We start from the raw sequence: 16,914 nt of genomic DNA, 5'->3' as shown, positions 1-16,914 counted from the left end.
TACAAAGGAGAGGGATGATGCAGGGATTGAAGTTAAGGAGGAGGAGTGTGAAATATTGGGTGGGATAAACATAGTGAGAAGAAAGTATTATGGGGATTAGCATCTTTGAAAGTGGATAAACCACCAGGGCCAGATGAAATGTATCCCAGGCTGTTAAAAGAAGCCAGGGAGGAAATAGCAGAGGCTTTAACAATCATTTTCCAAACTTTACTGGATACAGGCGTAGTGCCGGAGGATTGGAGGACTGCTAACCTTGTACCATTGTTTGAAAAGGGAGTAAAGGATAGACCGAGTAATTACAGGCCAGTCAGCCTAACCTCGGTGGTGGGCAAATTATTGGAATTAATTCTGAGGGACAGGATAAACTGTCACTTGGAAAGGCACGGACTGATCAAGAACAGTCAGCACGGATTTGTTAAGGGGAGGTCATATCTGACTAACTTGATTGAATTTTTCGAGGAGGCGACAAGGAGGATCGATGAGGGTAACGCAATTGATGTAGTGTACATGGATTTTAGCAAGGCTTTTGACAAGGTCCCACATGGCAGATTGGTCAAAAAAGTAAAGGCCCATGGGATCGAAGGGAATGTGGCAAATTTGATCCAAAATTGGCTCAGTGGCAGGAAGCAAAGGGTAATGGTCGGCGGGTGTTTTTGCGACTGAAAGGCTGTTTCCAATGGGGTGTTGCAGGGCTCGGTACTGGGTCCTTTGCTTTTTGTGGTATACATTAACGATTTGGATTTAAATGTAGGGGGCATGATTAAGAAATTTGTAGGTGACACAAAGCCTCTCGAGCCTGTTCCGCCATTCGATGAGATCATGGCTGATTCGTGACCTATCTCCATTTACCCGCCTTAGCCCCATATCCCTTAATACTTTTGGTTAACAAAAATCTATCAATCTCAGATTTAAAATTAACAATTGTACTAACATCAACTGCTGTTTGCGGAAGAGAGTTCCAAACTTCCACCACCCTTTGCGCGTGGACTCCTGAAAGTCCTGGCTCTAATTTTTAGGCTGTGTCCCCTAGTCCTAGACTCCCCAACCAGCTGAAACAGTTTCTCTATCTATTTTGCTGTGACATTCAAGTCTATCTGAAGGAGCAGACACCAATTGGCTCATTTCACACACAGATTTGCTCTGGTATTTAAAGAATACCAAAAGTACATTCTTACGAAACTCAAGCTGTCAAAACGTAGGCCAGAAACCTCTTCCAATCCAGAACATTAGATTTTTACTTTTAATTTAATTTTCTCTTGGGACGATTGAAACAACCTTTTAGCTTCTCTACTCACACGTCTCACTGAGAGAGAGTCCGGAAACATTTCTATCAGGTTTCAGCATAAAATAAACTGTGGTTAATATTTCTTTCTCATCCAATTATAAATTGTAGCATGATACATGTCTCTCAATGTACTTCTGCTTTATGTATATTCCATATTACTCACTGCTGTGGTCTGGTTTAGAGTCTAGCCAATGCTTTCTTGGCTGAGTGCTGTAAGGGTACGAAGCAGAAACTATATTTCCTCCATTTCTCGGCCAAGTTACAAACTACATTTTCTTGCATCTTGCGGCATGGAAGTACCATTTGGCATCCCACCAGACCTTCCATGAAGTAGCTTTGGACACCTTGCCTGTGTTACGACAGAGGAATTCTTCGAGCGCTGTGCTAACACATATCTTGAAATGTGTTCACGTTTTACAGGCAACCATAATTATTTCTCACAGCAAGTAAATCTTGTACATATATATAAAAAAAATCTGCCTTTTCCAAATTTCTCCCATTCTCTGCCCTGATGTAGAATTCAAGTTATTCAAAATTTTACAAATCCATTCACATACACTGCCCTAAAGTTCTGGAGGGGTTCTCCTGGTCTCTCACCATAACTCCCGTGAGAAACTGGCAGAACCCCCAGGGAATCACTGTAATGACGGGAAACATCCGATTCTGCCGTTCCCTGGGGATTTTGCCACTCTCCCACCACAGTTTCAGGGCCATAATGTGGTTTCCTTAAAGAGCTTATCTACAGGATGCACTGCAGCAACTCGCCAAGGTTTCTATGTCAGGACCACCCAAACCCACGACCTCCACCACCTAGAAGGACAAGGGCAGCAGATGCGTGGGAACATCATCATCTCGAAATTCCCCTCCAAATCACGCACCATCCCAAATTGGATATATATCGCTGTTCCTTCTTGGTCGCTGAATCAAAATCCTGGAACTCCCTACCTAATAGCACTGTGAGAGTACCTTCACCACACGGACTGCAGCAGTTCAAGAAGAAGGTTCACCACCACCATCTCAACTGCAACTAGGGATGGGCAATAAATATTGGCCTCGCTAGCGACGCCCACATTCTAAGAATTAAAAAAAACAATGCACCTTAACCTCATCTTCAAGAGGTTACCCACCAGTGCACCAATGTGACATTTCTTTTTCCAACACCAGCAATCATTCTGCCCTGCAACAGCCATTACCCTAATAGTGGCAATTAGCTCTGAATTATAGGCTGTTGGCTTATGTCCACCAGCCCCTGGGTTTGAGCCTTTCTGTCCAGCTTCTCAAAACCCATCTTTCCAAACAAACTTTCAGTTACCCCTCTTGACTCTCCCTTCCAGGTTCAGAATGTGTTTCCCTTACTTACCTTTAATTGTGAAGTGCCTTGGAGCAGTTTTTTTTTAACATTAAAGGCATTTTACAATTGCAAGTTTCTGTTGTTACTGTGACTGTCTAAGGTGCATTTGAATTTACAGATTCTATGTTATCTGCTCTAAAACTATTTAGATTTGTCACCTGGCACTCAGCATAGGTCCGCTGGAGGTCAATGGAGAAAATTACTATGGAGCTTGCAAGACACGCAAGAATACAGAAGCAGCACCACATATTTAGTGCCATAATACAAGAGGAAGTTAATCTGATGGCAGCTCATAAGGGAGAATTAGTCTTCAATACTGTCAGAACTTCAGAGGTCAAACTCTTTACATTCAAATGTGCCTTCAATGTTAGAGGTACCTTGCGGTCGATTTTGCAATGCTGATGGGTTGGCAGCGGGGGGGGGGGTGGGGGGGGGTGGTGAAGGTGCGCGTGGCATGAACAAAACTCACCGTTTCCGATGCGATCTCATGACGATTGCTGATGATTAACGTCCTCTCCGGGTTTCGCGCCCGGCAGCCAGCCTGATTGACAGGCTGGCTGCCATCAGGAGCTGCAACGCGAAGTGGGGGGGGCGAGAAAGAGAGAGAGCGAGACGTCATCCGGTGCTGGACTGGAAGACCGGGGAGGGGAGAGGGGAAGATCGGGAGGGGAGAGGGGGGGGGTGAAGAGTGGGACATCAGGAGAACATTGGGGGGTGAAGAGTGGGACATCGGAGAAGGAGACATCGGACATCGGAGCAGGGTGCAAAGCTGGGTTCATTTTGTGTCTTCACTTCCATCTATGGTTTTTTAAATTTAATTTATTTAGTTTCTTGTTCCCTGATCCAGCCCTTCACGCCTGGTTTCACCAGGTGTGAATCAGAAGCGGTGGGCAAGCCGCCCAGGTAAGTTAAAAATCGTTGTAATCACTTGCTCTGTCACAGGTAAAGTGCTTTAAGTACCTCAATGAGGTACATTTGGCTCTTTAACTGTCATGGGACTTCCATTTTCGGGCCGCCCATGTGCACACAGGTGGGTCCCTGGGAAACTCGGAAGTCAGCGGGTTGGAGCCGGCTTCCAAACACAAACTGGATTTCCACGATTTTCGGAGCCCCCCGCCCCCAACGCACCCACAATTGCCCCCTAAAATCGAGCCCCTTATGATGCAGTCAATATCACTCTGAGGTAAACCCACTTTCATTTCATTTCACTTCGAGAACTTTACAGCTAGAAAGAGGGTCTTTTAATCCATTAATCCAGAATAATTTCCAACCCAGCCCTCCATCCCACCACCACCTCCCCAACCCAATTTGCAAGTACAGTCGCTATTTGTAGTTCTAATATACATCAAAGTAAGTATGAAAAAAAGGGATGGCACATTCTTTATGTGCCAAGGAACATACACAAATGCTTTATAGCACTTGTCTTTCTTAGATCCTTAGAATGAGAGTGGAAATTCTGTGTCAACTGCATATCAAAAACAAAGTGTAGACAAACCAAATAAAGTGGATAATAGATGTTTAATTTGCTCCTGAGGTACCTAGGATACACATTGCTCAAGATCTCTTGAGACAAGCCACACCAACAGGCTCAGGTGCAATGCCCAAGCCTATTAATAAAATATGCCATGTACAAGGAGGTAATTTATGAGAAACAAAGATGTAGTGTTTATTTACTTTTCATTTTAAAGGCAGGCTGCTTTGATAGTGGAGGGAGTTGCCTCTGGCACATTTATTGGCATCACCACCTGCAACACTGACAGCTACATGAAAGGAATGCCATGCATTTTGATAGGCAATAGAGAGAAAGCATTTTAAAGCAGCACAAACTCCAAGATTGGAGAAACTTGCCTTATAGATGGGCAGTGAATAAAAATGTCTCAGCATTTGTTGTCTTTTGAAAGATACCACATTTAAAATCTTTGGGGCTGAAATTCCTGGGATGGAGGAAGGCGGAAAAGGAAATACCTGCCTGGAGGAGGCCTAAAATTGTTGCCGGAGAGCAGTAGCCAACTCTTCTGCCCGCCTCCCTCTGCCATGGGGTGGGCCTGGGGAGTCCCAGCTACACCGAGAATTCTTCCACTTATGCTTCCGTTACGCCCAACAGAGCTCACGGCAAATGAAAGCTGGCGAGAATTTTGTTCAGGATCTAGTAACGGTCCCAACAGTCAACAAAACAATCAATTAGCTTTTAAATCAAGGCCCTTAGTTTCTATAGGAGCTGAAAAAAAAATTACCTTTTTCTACTTTCAGCCTGGGAAGGAAGGGCCTTTGGGTCTCTCTTGAAGAATGGCCACTTGACTGAGGTACCGATGTACGCCCAGCAACTGTGGAACCATATCCCAGCAAGAGTTAACCTCTTCAGGAAAAAAGAGAAAAATTGACAGGAAAAAAAGGAAACAGAAATGAAAGAGGATGTTGTCATCTCCTGAGCTGGGATCATTATTCACATTTTTCCACCATAGGGAATTACTTTGGTCAATAGGTATAGTGACAGTGTAAACACGTTCTTTTTGAAAGTGCTTATGACGTCACTACACATTGCACCCATAGGATTCTTGCCCCCTCAACAACAACTTACATTTATATAGCGCCTTTAAAGTAGTAAAACGTCCCAAGATGCTTCACAGGAGCGTCATCAAACAAAATTAAACACCGAGCCACATAAGGAGGTGTTAGGACAGGTGACCAAAAGCTTGGTCAAAGAGGTAGGTTTTAAGGAGCGTCTTAAAGGAGGAGAGAGAGGTAGAGAGGTGGAGAGGTTTAAGGAGGGAATTCCAGAGCTTAGGGCCTAGGCAGCTGAAGGCACGGCCACCAGTGTATGTCAAGGTGTACAAAATGCAATGGTTTAATCACTATTTTTTTAAAAATCCAGTAGCTGTTAGTTTGACTCGAGAGTCTAGCAATAAGAGATTAGAAAATGAAAATAAAATACAAATGTTAAATTAAATGGGAAATGTTTAAACTTTAATAAGCTTTTAGCTACACAAGACTGCAATGTGATAATTTCAAGATACACACTTGAAGTAAAGTTCTTTGCTTTTTTATGATTTCAATGGTGGGGTCATGATAAGTCTGGTGGGGGGAGGTGAAGGCAGGTGAATGGGACAGGGGCAAGCGCAGGCTGGCGCTTCTGCTCCTCCTGGCTCCACATTGAGGCAAGTAAAAACCAAGAAATTTACCTGTTCTTTGGCAGTCTCCAGCGGTCGCATTAAGGGCCACTGGCTAGGACATGGTCACACGCATGCTGTGCCCAGCTTCTGTCGAATTTGGCAATGGGGTCCCAAAGCAGGCATTAGAGCTCTGTCTAGTATATTTATGGGGCCTGATGCCTCTTTTAGACTAGGCACTAGGAAATCACCGATTTGAAAGCCAGTGCACTTCCATGGGTGTCGAGCGCAGGGGTTCGTGCCAGTAAATTAGTCTCCTCAACATGAATTTGTGCCCAAAAAGCAGGCGCGACGGTGACCAATTTCTCCCCCACCACTTTGCAAAGTTATTTCTGCAATATGCCAATTCATTTACAAGCATAAAGTCAAACAAATATTGCAGAATGACACTAAGTTTTGCTTTCGATTTACCATATATCCATGAAACATTGAAAGAAAGACAACAAACTGCATTTAACGTAGTAAAATGTTCCAAGACACTTCGCAGGAGCGATTATCAAACAAAATTTGACACCGAGCCACATAAAGAGATATTAGGACAGGTGACAAAGAAGTAGGTTTTAAGGAACATCTTAAAAGGAGGAGAGTGTAGTAGAGAGATGGAGAGGTTTCCAGAAATTATGGCCTAGGCAGCTGAAGGCATGACTGTGAATGTTGAAGCGATGAAAATCGGGTATGCACAAGCGGCCAGAATTGGAAAAGGCAGAGATCTCGGACGGTTGTAGGGTTGGAGGAGGTTACAGAGATAGGGAGGGGCAAGGCCAAGGAGGGATTTGAAAACAAGGATGAGAATTTTAAAATCGAGGTGTTGCAGCACCGGGAGCCAATGTAGGTCAGCGAGCACAGAGATGATGGGTGAACAGGACTTGGTGTGAGTTAGGATATGTGCAGCAGAGTTTTGGATGAGCTCAAGTTTATGGAGGGTGCAAGGTGGGAGGCCAGTCAGGAGAACATTGGAATAGTCGAGTCTAGGAGATAACAAAGGCATGGATGAGGGTTTCAGCAGATGTGCTGAGGCAGGGGCAGAGACAAGCAATGTTATGAAGCTGGAAGTAGGCGGTCTTGGTGATGGAGAGGATATGGGAAACTTTGTTTAATATCCAAGGTTTTCTGACAGGCTTTGCCAGTTTGGCCTTCTTAACCTCAATGGAGTCCCCATTTGTTCTTTGAGACAAATATTTTCTGATGGCTCAGTCCAGTGTGTAAGTGAACCACACAGACCTCGACAATCCAATATTTGATCCCCGGTCTTTGCGAAGTTAACTGATCTAAACTGGGGTGGTGCCAGGTGCACTGTAATTGGCCTCAGCACCTCTGGATTGAGAAGGGGAAAATTATCTAGATTTCTCACTCTGATGGCTATCTAACAACCCCAGCTAGAAGTCTGCGTATGTGAACATCAAGTGAGGTCAAGATCAGAATCAGCTGCAATGGGGTTGAACTATCTGCCAAGGCTCGCACATAAATAATGGATACTTGGTCAAGGTACCAGAAGACAACTGGGCCCATGGAACCAAACACCAGGAGGAATGGAAGAGGGGAAAAAAGGAAGAATGCTCATAAAGCAGTAACATCAGACCCAGTAATAATGGCTCTGAATTTACACTATTGTTAATCATTGAGCTGCAGAGATAATATTTTGTTTCTAGTTTTAGGGATTATAGCAACCATGACAACAAACAATCACCTGAGGACAGCTCAGATTAGGCTTTTTAAAGCTACATTATTAATTTAGAAAAAGACACAGAATTTCCATCTGTTTACATTTCCAAAGAAGAAGATTATAATTCATAAACACATACGCACGTGGGTCATTATATTAGGACTGCCAAGTTAGTTTACATAGGTTTCCTATACCATAACACTGAAGGTTGCAATCGCTATTTGCTGTCTATCCTTTTGACAGTCGTGGAACTCTTGTTTCTATTCTGTATTGCTTGTCCTGTGTAACCTGGGTTACAAAACCCAGCATTGTTTGTCATCTTAATTCAATTACAAAAATAAATGGAAGAAGAACTGTTTTGGAACACAATACAAAATTCAAACTGGTTCTTGAGAATTATATTCAAGAGGCACACATTTATTCCCAGGTAAGACAAATGCCCCTCACATTTATGCGTTCCAGGCTGCTGTCCTTAATTTCTCCTGTACTTTCTCACTCCCACTCCCCCACACACTCCCATTAGTTTGGAATGACCACTGTAAGGTGATGGATAATGGTCTGTCAAAACTGGAAACTCTGATTTTTGTACTTATTTACATTGAAGCATTCTGCTTTTCACTTGCCATACATCATCCATGTCGAAGAGGCAGCCAAGTTATCTGTTCCAGGGACTCTGGTTACAGAGTGCAGCATTGGCAGTCACCATTGCAGTAGTCTCTGGACAATACTCCATCCAGTTTTCCCTCCATTCTTGTGAGGAAATATCTGACAATGATAGGAACTTGCCATAGGATCAGAGGTTTGAACCTGCTTCTTTCTGTTCTGTGGCACAAAGCATCAGAATTCCAATATGTCTGCCCTCAAAGCTTTGATTTTTAAATGCCATCACTATAGACTGTTTCCAAATTCTTATTAATTTGTTCTGTTCCATTATACTTTGCACAGTCAATTTGAACACAAACATGCCATGAGTGGGGATATTGTGCATGTCATTGATTTTCAGATACTTGTCCCACCACCTACCTTCCACTGCAGCGAATGGAACCACTGATCTCGCAGATAACTGTTGGCTGCCTGAAAAGAAGAAGATGACAACACTGGTTAATCACACAGGAAAATCAAACATGAAATAAACACCCAATTACATAGATCATTTAAGTCTGGGTGGTTGTACTATACTAGACTGTAATGCACCAATAGTGCATCAGCAAAACTTGCTGAGTGCCCTGTTTCTAAAAGCAGACCAAAGTACATAGAGACAATTTTAAAAAATCATTTTGGTTATCTTATAAATCAAAACTTTATTACAGACAGTGTGTAGAATACATCCACTGCTTCGTAAATTGGAGTTTTCCAGTCCCAAATGTAAATAAAAAATTGGCTCAAATACAATGAGAGGAAACCACGGTCTGAGGAAAAATATCTCTGGTGGTTCCTCCGGTCTCCCGCCGAAGTTATGACTGGGAGAACCTCTGTGGAATTTCAGGACCTCTGCATTTCAAAGCTCTTGCAAATTGGTCTTAGATCCTTGGTTCCATGGTCAGACTTTTGGTACATTAGCCAGAGAGCGGCAAGGCCTTCTAAAAACAGAGCCGTGAGGCAGACCCGCTAAAATGCACTACAGAGAAAAAAAAATATCAGTGGGTGCGGTTCTGAGAAAACTTGGAGTAAGAGTTTCAAATTCCTCATGCTCTGGAAAAAAAAACTCTTTAAAAAGCAGGTCATGTTTAGCATTATTAGCTGGTATTATTTCTAATGGGCAATGATATTGTCACTGAAATAGTGTTTAGTGTTTTGTCCTGATTTCATCGGAGTTCTTGTTTCTTTACATATCATGGCGGTATTAGATTTTCAGATTCTGCACTGATGTTTACCCCTCACTCCAACTGAAACACGGAGGTCAGTGTCAGAAATGAAATACCTCCAACCTCTGCGAGGTCACAGAGGCAACATAAAAATAAGAATGAGCTCAGGCTTTAACGTTAATCCATTAATGACAAGGTAAACACTCAGCGTCTGTGAAATATTGGCAGTGACTCTGGATGCTGTCTCCTATTACATTGGGCATTATTCTTATTCTTTTTGATTAAGGCACCATTTTAAACACATAACAAAAATCATGACAGAAAACAGCTGTTGCGTTGGGAAGCACATTTACGTGTTTAGAGATTTTTTTCAAAGGCTCAGTCATTTAGAAATGTACTATATATTGCAGAGTTTTGTTTTCAATTTTGTAGATCAGTGCATCAGCACTTTTTCTAATTATTTGGCTTTTCCTTAATGAACTTGACTGCATTCGACCCTTCTGCAAAAAATGTTTTAAATAAAACTTTCTTTTTTAAGAAACTTTTTTTCTTTTATTAATGAATCACAATAAAGAGTACACAGAACTCAAGAAGGCCCAAAAAGGAAACATCATCATCGTTATTATGGATCCATACAGTGTGATTGGTCTGTTAACACATACGAACTTACGAATTAAGAACAGGAGTAGGCCATTCGGCCCCTCGAGCCTGCTCTGCCATTTGATAAGATCATGGTTGATCTGATTGTGACCTCAACCCTACTTTCCAGTCCTATAACCTTTGACTCCCTTGTTAATCAGGAATCTATCTAACTCAGCCTTAAAATATAGTCAATGACCCTGCCTCCACCGCTCTCTGGGGAAGGGAGTTCCACAGACTCACGACCCTCTGAGAGAAAAAATTTCTCCTCATCTCCGTCTTAAATGGGAGACCCCTTATTTTAAACTGTGGCCCCTAGTTCTAGTCTCTCCCAAGGGGAAACATCCCCTCAGCATCTACCCCTTCTAGTCCCCTCAGGATCTTATATGTTTCAATAAGATCACCTCTCATTCTTCTAAACTCCAGTGTATACAGGCCCAACTTGTCCAACCTTTCCTCATAAGATAACCCCCTCATCCCAGGAAACAGTCGAGTGAACCTTCTCTGAACCGCCTCCAAAGCAATTATGTCCTTTCTTAAATAAGGCGATCAAAGCGGCACACAATATTCTAGATGTGATCTCACCATTGCCTTATACAACTGTAGCAAAACATCTCTACTTTTATATTCCATTTCCCTTGCAATAAATGACAACATTCTATTTGCCTTCCTAATCACTTGCTGTACCTGCGTACTAACTTTTTGAGATTCATGTACTAGGACACCCAGATCTCTCTGTACCTCTGAGTTCTGCAATCTCTCTCCATTTAAATAATATACTGCTTTTCTATTCCTCCTGCCAAAGTGGACAAGTTCACATTTTCCCACATTATACTCCATCTGTCAAATTTTTGCCCACTCACTTAACCTATCTATATCCCTTTGCAGACTCCTGTCCTCTTCACAACTTACTTTCCTACCTACCTTTGTGTCATCAGCAAATTTAGCAACCCATACATTTGGTCCCTTCATCCAAGTCATTGATATAGATTGTAAATAGTTGAGGCCCAAGCACTGATCCCTGTGGCACTCCACTCGTTACATCTTGCCAACCTGAAAATGACCCATTTATGCTACTCTCTGTTTCCTGTTAGCTAACCAATCCTTTATCCATGCTAATATGTAACCCCCAACACCATGAGCTCTTATTTTGTGTAGTAGCCTTTGATGTGGCACCTCGTCAAAAGTCTTCTGGTAATCCAAGTACACCATATCAACAGGATCCCCTTTATCCACGTTGCTTGTCACTTCCTCAAAGAACTCTAATAAATTAGTCAAACATGATTTCCCTTTTACAAAGCCGTGTGGACTCTGCCTGATTGCATTGAGATTTTCTAAGTGCCCTGCTATAACCTCCTTAATAATAGATTCTAGCATTTTCCCTATGACAGATGTTATGCTAACTGGCCTGTAGTTTCCTACTTTCTGTCTCCCTCCTTTCTTGAATAGAGGACTTACATTCGCTACTTTCCAATCTGATGGGACCCTTCCAGAATCGAGGGAATTTTGGAAAATTAATACCAATGCATCTAATATTTCTGCAGCCACTTCTTTTAAGACCCTAGGATGAAGTCCGTCAGGATCTGGGGACTTGTCAGCTTTTAGTTCTAATAATTTTTTCAAAACCCTTTTCCTGGTGATTGTAAATGTTTTAAGTTCCTCCCTCCCTTTCACACAGTTAGTAGGTGCTTTCATATTACTTTTGTGCCATGCTAGTGCCATCAGCTCCTGATGTGTGGGTCTTATCTGGTAACAACCCCAAAGTTAACTTGGCGCATTCACTAAAGCCGGGGGACCTGTATTTTTTTTTAAAAACCAGTAACGGGCAAGTTTATTCTGGGGTTGCTGCTGGCTGCATGGGACCAGAAACACTAGCATGATTCCAGACCAATACAAAAACAGATGACGGCACTCCTCTACAGTTGTGGGCACAAAATCCTGTTTGATGCTGGTTATTCCAGTCCAGTTATCAGGGTGTTTCTGTAAATGCCAACCTGGACAAACTCATTGTATTGTTAAAGAGAACAAAGAACTACAATAGTTCTGATGAAAGGTCATCAACCTGAAACGTTAACTGTGTTTAAACAACTACAATAGTTTGGTGTCCCAATGGCTTTACGTCACTTTCAATGGGATAATGTTGCTGAGAATTTCTGCTTTACTAAGCACTGAAAATTTGTATAGTGCTAGATACAGCAGACTCCAATTAACACTGGAAATTTCAATAAACTTGTACTAGGCCCTTCTTTACAAGCAAGAATTTCTAGGTTATATTCTGAGATTGCAAATAATGAACCCCTTATTAAGTAGTACTTTCTGCACAGTAATATGCAGAAGCTGCAATTTGCAATGTCACACTGTGCTCATACACCAAACTGCAGTGCACAGGTCCAATTTTGTAGGATCAAAAATTCAGTCAGATTTCTAGAATTGTTTTTTGCATATCTTATGATCAATCCATTTTTTGGAGAACATTGGGGTAATGGATCATTTTTCAACTTTGCACTGATTGACACAATTGGATCATGTACAGCAAGATTCAAATGTAATAAATTTCTCCCCACTACTTCTTTCATGCCCCAACAAAAAATATATCAGCGCATCAATCTCTCAGAAGAATACCCTCTCTCTATTACTAGTAATATTCTTACGTCCCACAGTATCATATAATGTCTGATGTACACAGTCAGCACAACCATGTGCAAAATACAATTATTGCCATGGAGCTATCCCACTCATTGCCAACAGTTAAAAAAAAGGACAGCTGCATCCAATCCATCAGCAAGGAGTTCAAATATTAAGCCCTGACTATGACACTGGCCTGGACATAAATAAGGCATTAGCTACTCAGTGCCATGGTTAAACTGGTCCACTGGCCTTCAAAATGGATATGAAGATAATTTATTTGAGGGGAAGTCAGCCTCTTTTTAAAAAAAAATATTTTCTCCCTTTTCTTCAATTTTACTGGAACACATGCCATTTTTGTCTGGAACATAGGTTGCTATCCTGGTCCTGAGTGTTGGTCCTTCCTTCTCTGAAGCTGGCCAATAGATGATGTGTTAAGTTGTTACAGGACAGCTTCCCTCCAGATTTCCCTCTTTGTTAGTAGATAAAAGCTTCCCCCAGCAGCACAGCTGAGATTGGGAGTCCAACAAGTGGAGGATTTTTTACCCAAACACATGTCCTACTGCCCTGTATCATAGAGCACTGGGATGGCCATACTATAGTGTGACTGCACCACCTCCTACAAATTACTACAGAAGAAGCTGCATTCACTCACAGTCCTTCACATGGTAATCAATTCCAGACATGTTCACAAAAACAATTTATGGAACTATTCAAAACTAAATTACATTTATTTGAAGACATTAAAATAGAAAAGTTTTTCTATTTTTGTTTCTCCGTGCCCCAAGCCAATCATAACGCAACTGTCCTCCATATCTGGGAAAAAAGCCAACGTCCGTTTATTTTATTTTTTTTAAACAGCGTACGGGCACACATTCCAGATTTCCTTGGGGAAAGCTTAGCAGTTATAATGGCAACTGGTGCTGGGGGAGGACAGAACAGAAAAGAGCTGCAGTAAGCATTTCTTTCAAAAAAGCTTTATGGCCTTTTTAGGAAGTGATTTAGAATGACAAGAGCTTTTTAAATGTTTGATGATGACTGAAGCCAAAACCATCACAGAGGAAAGAATTTCAATTGTTTTTTTAAATATGTAGATTTTGGACCACATAAGATATTAATTGAATTCTGGAAATTAAGTATTTCAACATTTAGAATAGTATTTCCAAAGTTGAAAATTTTAATATCCCCATTTTAAAAAATGATTGGAAACTTCATTATAGATGTTAGTACTGCAACTTGGATGGTGTATCCATTGAAAGGTGTAACTATTAACTAAATAGTACAGCACTTTGTGCCATATCTATACCTCCCAGTCAAAACTGAAATTTAAGGTAATTGGCAAAAAAGCCAGGGAAGAGATGAGGAGACATATTTTTACTCAGTGAGTTGCAATGATCTGGAATGCACTGCCTGAAAGGGTGGTGCAAGCAAATTCAATTGTAACTTTCAAAAGGGAATTGGATATATACTTAAAAAGGAAAAATTTGCAGGGCTATGGGGAAAGAGCCGGGGAGTGGGACAAATTAGATAGCTCTTTCAGAGAGCCGGCACAGGCACGATGGGCCGAATAGTCTACTTCTGTGCTGAATGACTCTATGATGTCAAAAAGGTGACCAAAGACAACTAGTGTAGCAATGCACTCACCTCAAATGGGTTGGAAGGGTTTACTTCCTTTTAGATGAAAAATATTTACATTGGAAAAAGAAGTTAACTCAGCTCAGTGCTAATAGGTTATGGTCCAGCACGTGACAAATGGTGGATTAGTAATGTTTAACATTCCAACCAGTGACTGGCCAATGCTGTTTGCAATCGGTAATATTTAACAATGGTATCATTATCATCAATAAATAAAGGGCTTTTAGCAAATGATGTCCGTTGGCAAACAAACTTACAAATGACTATTGTGGAGAGACTTTGTTTTGGAAATCCATGCTGCGAAAGGGTGCTGTTGAGTGTAATCAATTAAGCTAATAGCTAGCCCTTCAAAAAAAAAATAAACACTGAGTGTTGATCCCATTCTGCCTTACTCCTGGGGTTTACTACTCAGTTAATAACAATTTGACTTTAACCATCTTAATGCCATGCCTCAAAGCAATCTTTTGTGATGTTACACTGTATTATACGTTTCTAAACTCCCCATGATAGCCATCCTTAACCAGTATTTTCATTGGGATAAAATGGGCTCTATTTTAGCACCCGCTATCGGGTGCGTTTCCCGCGGGGGGGGGGCTCCGAAAATCGGAGAATCCTGGCGCCGTACCGGAGCCCGCCTCGAACCCGCGCACTTCCGGGTTCCCCACTGACGTGCCGGCGTGCGCGCGCAGCCCCCGCTGGTGGGAATCCCACAGGCAATTAAAGCCAGCGGGATGCCACTTGACAGTATTTAGTTAGGTATTTCAGGTCATTAACTGACCTGATTAAGGGACTATGTGGGATTTTAGAACAAAATGGGACTGTTTCCCACACTGGGGGAAACACACCCAGGTCGAATGGACGTGTTGCAGCTGTCAGCCTGTGGCAGCTGCAAAGGTCCATTTGACAGGTGGGGTGGGGGGGGGGGGACCCTCCCCCATTGCAGGAGGCCACTCCGTCACTTGGGACAAAGTTTGGCCTCCACCACCCTCCTCCTGACAGTCAAAGTCACCAACCTGCACGCTTACCCCAGGGTCCGGAGACATGTACCTACCTTGCGGACCCCCTCAGATGTACATCTTGCGGAGGGCGAACAGCATCACCAGCCTCGCCATCCACGCCGTCCACCTCTGACATATGGAGCTCCACAACAGAGTGCTGTGACACATCCACCTGTACAGCAGGAGGGAGGGCTACCGCAGAGAGAGATGCTTCGCAGAGGGCACTACCCTCGCCACAGGGTCCACAGGCCGAGGCTCAGCCTCCTGGACCTCTCTGAGCAGCAGTGCACACGGAGGCTCAGAGTCACTCGGCATGTAGCCGTGGACATCTGCAGCCTCTTTCAGGCCGAGCTGCTCCTGGCTGGCCCGAGCACCATCTTCTTACCTGTCGCTGTCAAAGTCACCACTGCCCTCAACAACTTCTCCTCCGCATCCTTCCAGGGTGCAACCGGGGACATCGCCGATGTCTCTCAGTCGTCTGCGCAGAAGAGCCCTGCAAATACACCTACACCCACTCTGCAGTGACACAATGGGTGGCATCAGTGGTGGGTCCTCATAGTGATCCTCAGGAGCGGGCATTATTGCACAAACCAGACAGGATTCACGAAGACATGGCAGTAGTGGTGCCAATATAATGTGTAATGTGCGTTGTTCTGCAATTCAATATAAGTAACACCCATGACGAACCCTCAAACACCCTTGTGCATCCCCTTCATGCTCACGACACGTTTGCCTTACGCTGCCTACTGCACATATGTGATGCATGCCCTGTGGCTGCAGCACAGGTGGTGGCAGGTTGAGTGAGGCTGGCCGTGAAAGAGATGCACGAGAGGGTGAGTATGAGATAGAGCCATGAGATTGTATGAGGATTGGGTTGCGTGGTAGTGGCAGGATGAGTACTGGCATGGTGAGTAGGTGCAGGTAAGATGAGGATGAGGTTTGTGTGGGTGTGAGGGGTGATGTGACAGGGTAGTGTTGGCAGTGCAGAAGGAGATGTGGGGTGGGGGCAGTGCTGTGGCAGAGGGAGTGTAGGAGAAAGACTACGTGTTCTCACTTTGGCTGACCTACTAAGGTCATTGGAGCGCCTCCTGCACTGTATGCAGATGGGCGATATGTTGGTGGTGCAGGTGACCTCCTCTGCCACTCGAGCCAGGCCTTCCTGGTGGCAGAGGCGGGCCGCTTCCTCCCGCCCGCCGGGTGGAAGATCTCTGTCCTCCCCCTCCTCCTCACCCCATGTATTGATACCTGGAGTGAGGCATCATTAAACTGGGAGCAGCCTTCCCCCTGGGCTGCTCCATGCTGTCATTTTTGCTATTTGTTGCAGCATCTGTCAGTGGAGGACTGCCCCTTTAAATAGAGCGCCTCCAGCTGACAGATCTTACTGCGCATGCGCAGCCCGCCCGACGCGCAGATCAGCAGTGGGGAACCCGGAGGAACAGGTAAGTGGATCCAATTAGTGATTTCTCTGCTACGATCGCGCGGGAAACCCACTAATTTCACCGGGCGCGATAGCCCCCCCGCCGATAACCCGCAGCCCTGCTAACATTGGGCCCAATATTATTGCTATTGTCATGCGAGTGTGCATATCAACAGTTTATGCTGTCACTGTGCTAACTTCCTGGTGCGTCACCTTGATGCTCCCCTCCCCCCAGAACAAAAATTTACATGTCAGAGGCTAATGGCGTAGCCTTTAGAAACAAATCATTTTGGATGCTATAACAAGGTATATGTTATAACAAATAATCT

General features: G+C 43.4%; 1 protein-coding gene across 4 annotated transcripts in view; it reads right to left on the bottom strand.

The window, feature by feature from the left end:
- Positions 1 to 16,914, bottom strand: part of cmip (c-Maf inducing protein) — a 208,830-nt gene that overhangs the window by 75,254 nt on the left and 116,662 nt on the right. For all 4 annotated transcript variants that reach the window (XM_067998093.1, XM_067998094.1, XM_067998095.1 and 1 more), the window contains exon 3: positions 8,490 to 8,540. In XM_067998093.1, the coding sequence (XP_067854194.1) occupies positions 8,490 to 8,540 (51 nt within the window). The remainder of the gene's footprint in view (positions 1 to 8,489; positions 8,541 to 16,914) is intronic.

The sequence above is a fragment of the Heptranchias perlo genome, chromosome 16, assembly GCF_035084215.1.
Source record: "Heptranchias perlo isolate sHepPer1 chromosome 16, sHepPer1.hap1, whole genome shotgun sequence".
Lineage (NCBI taxonomy): Eukaryota > Metazoa > Chordata > Chondrichthyes > Hexanchiformes > Hexanchidae > Heptranchias > Heptranchias perlo.
Note: the sequence above shows the minus strand (reverse complement) of the source record. Positions and strands in the feature narration are given on the sequence as shown.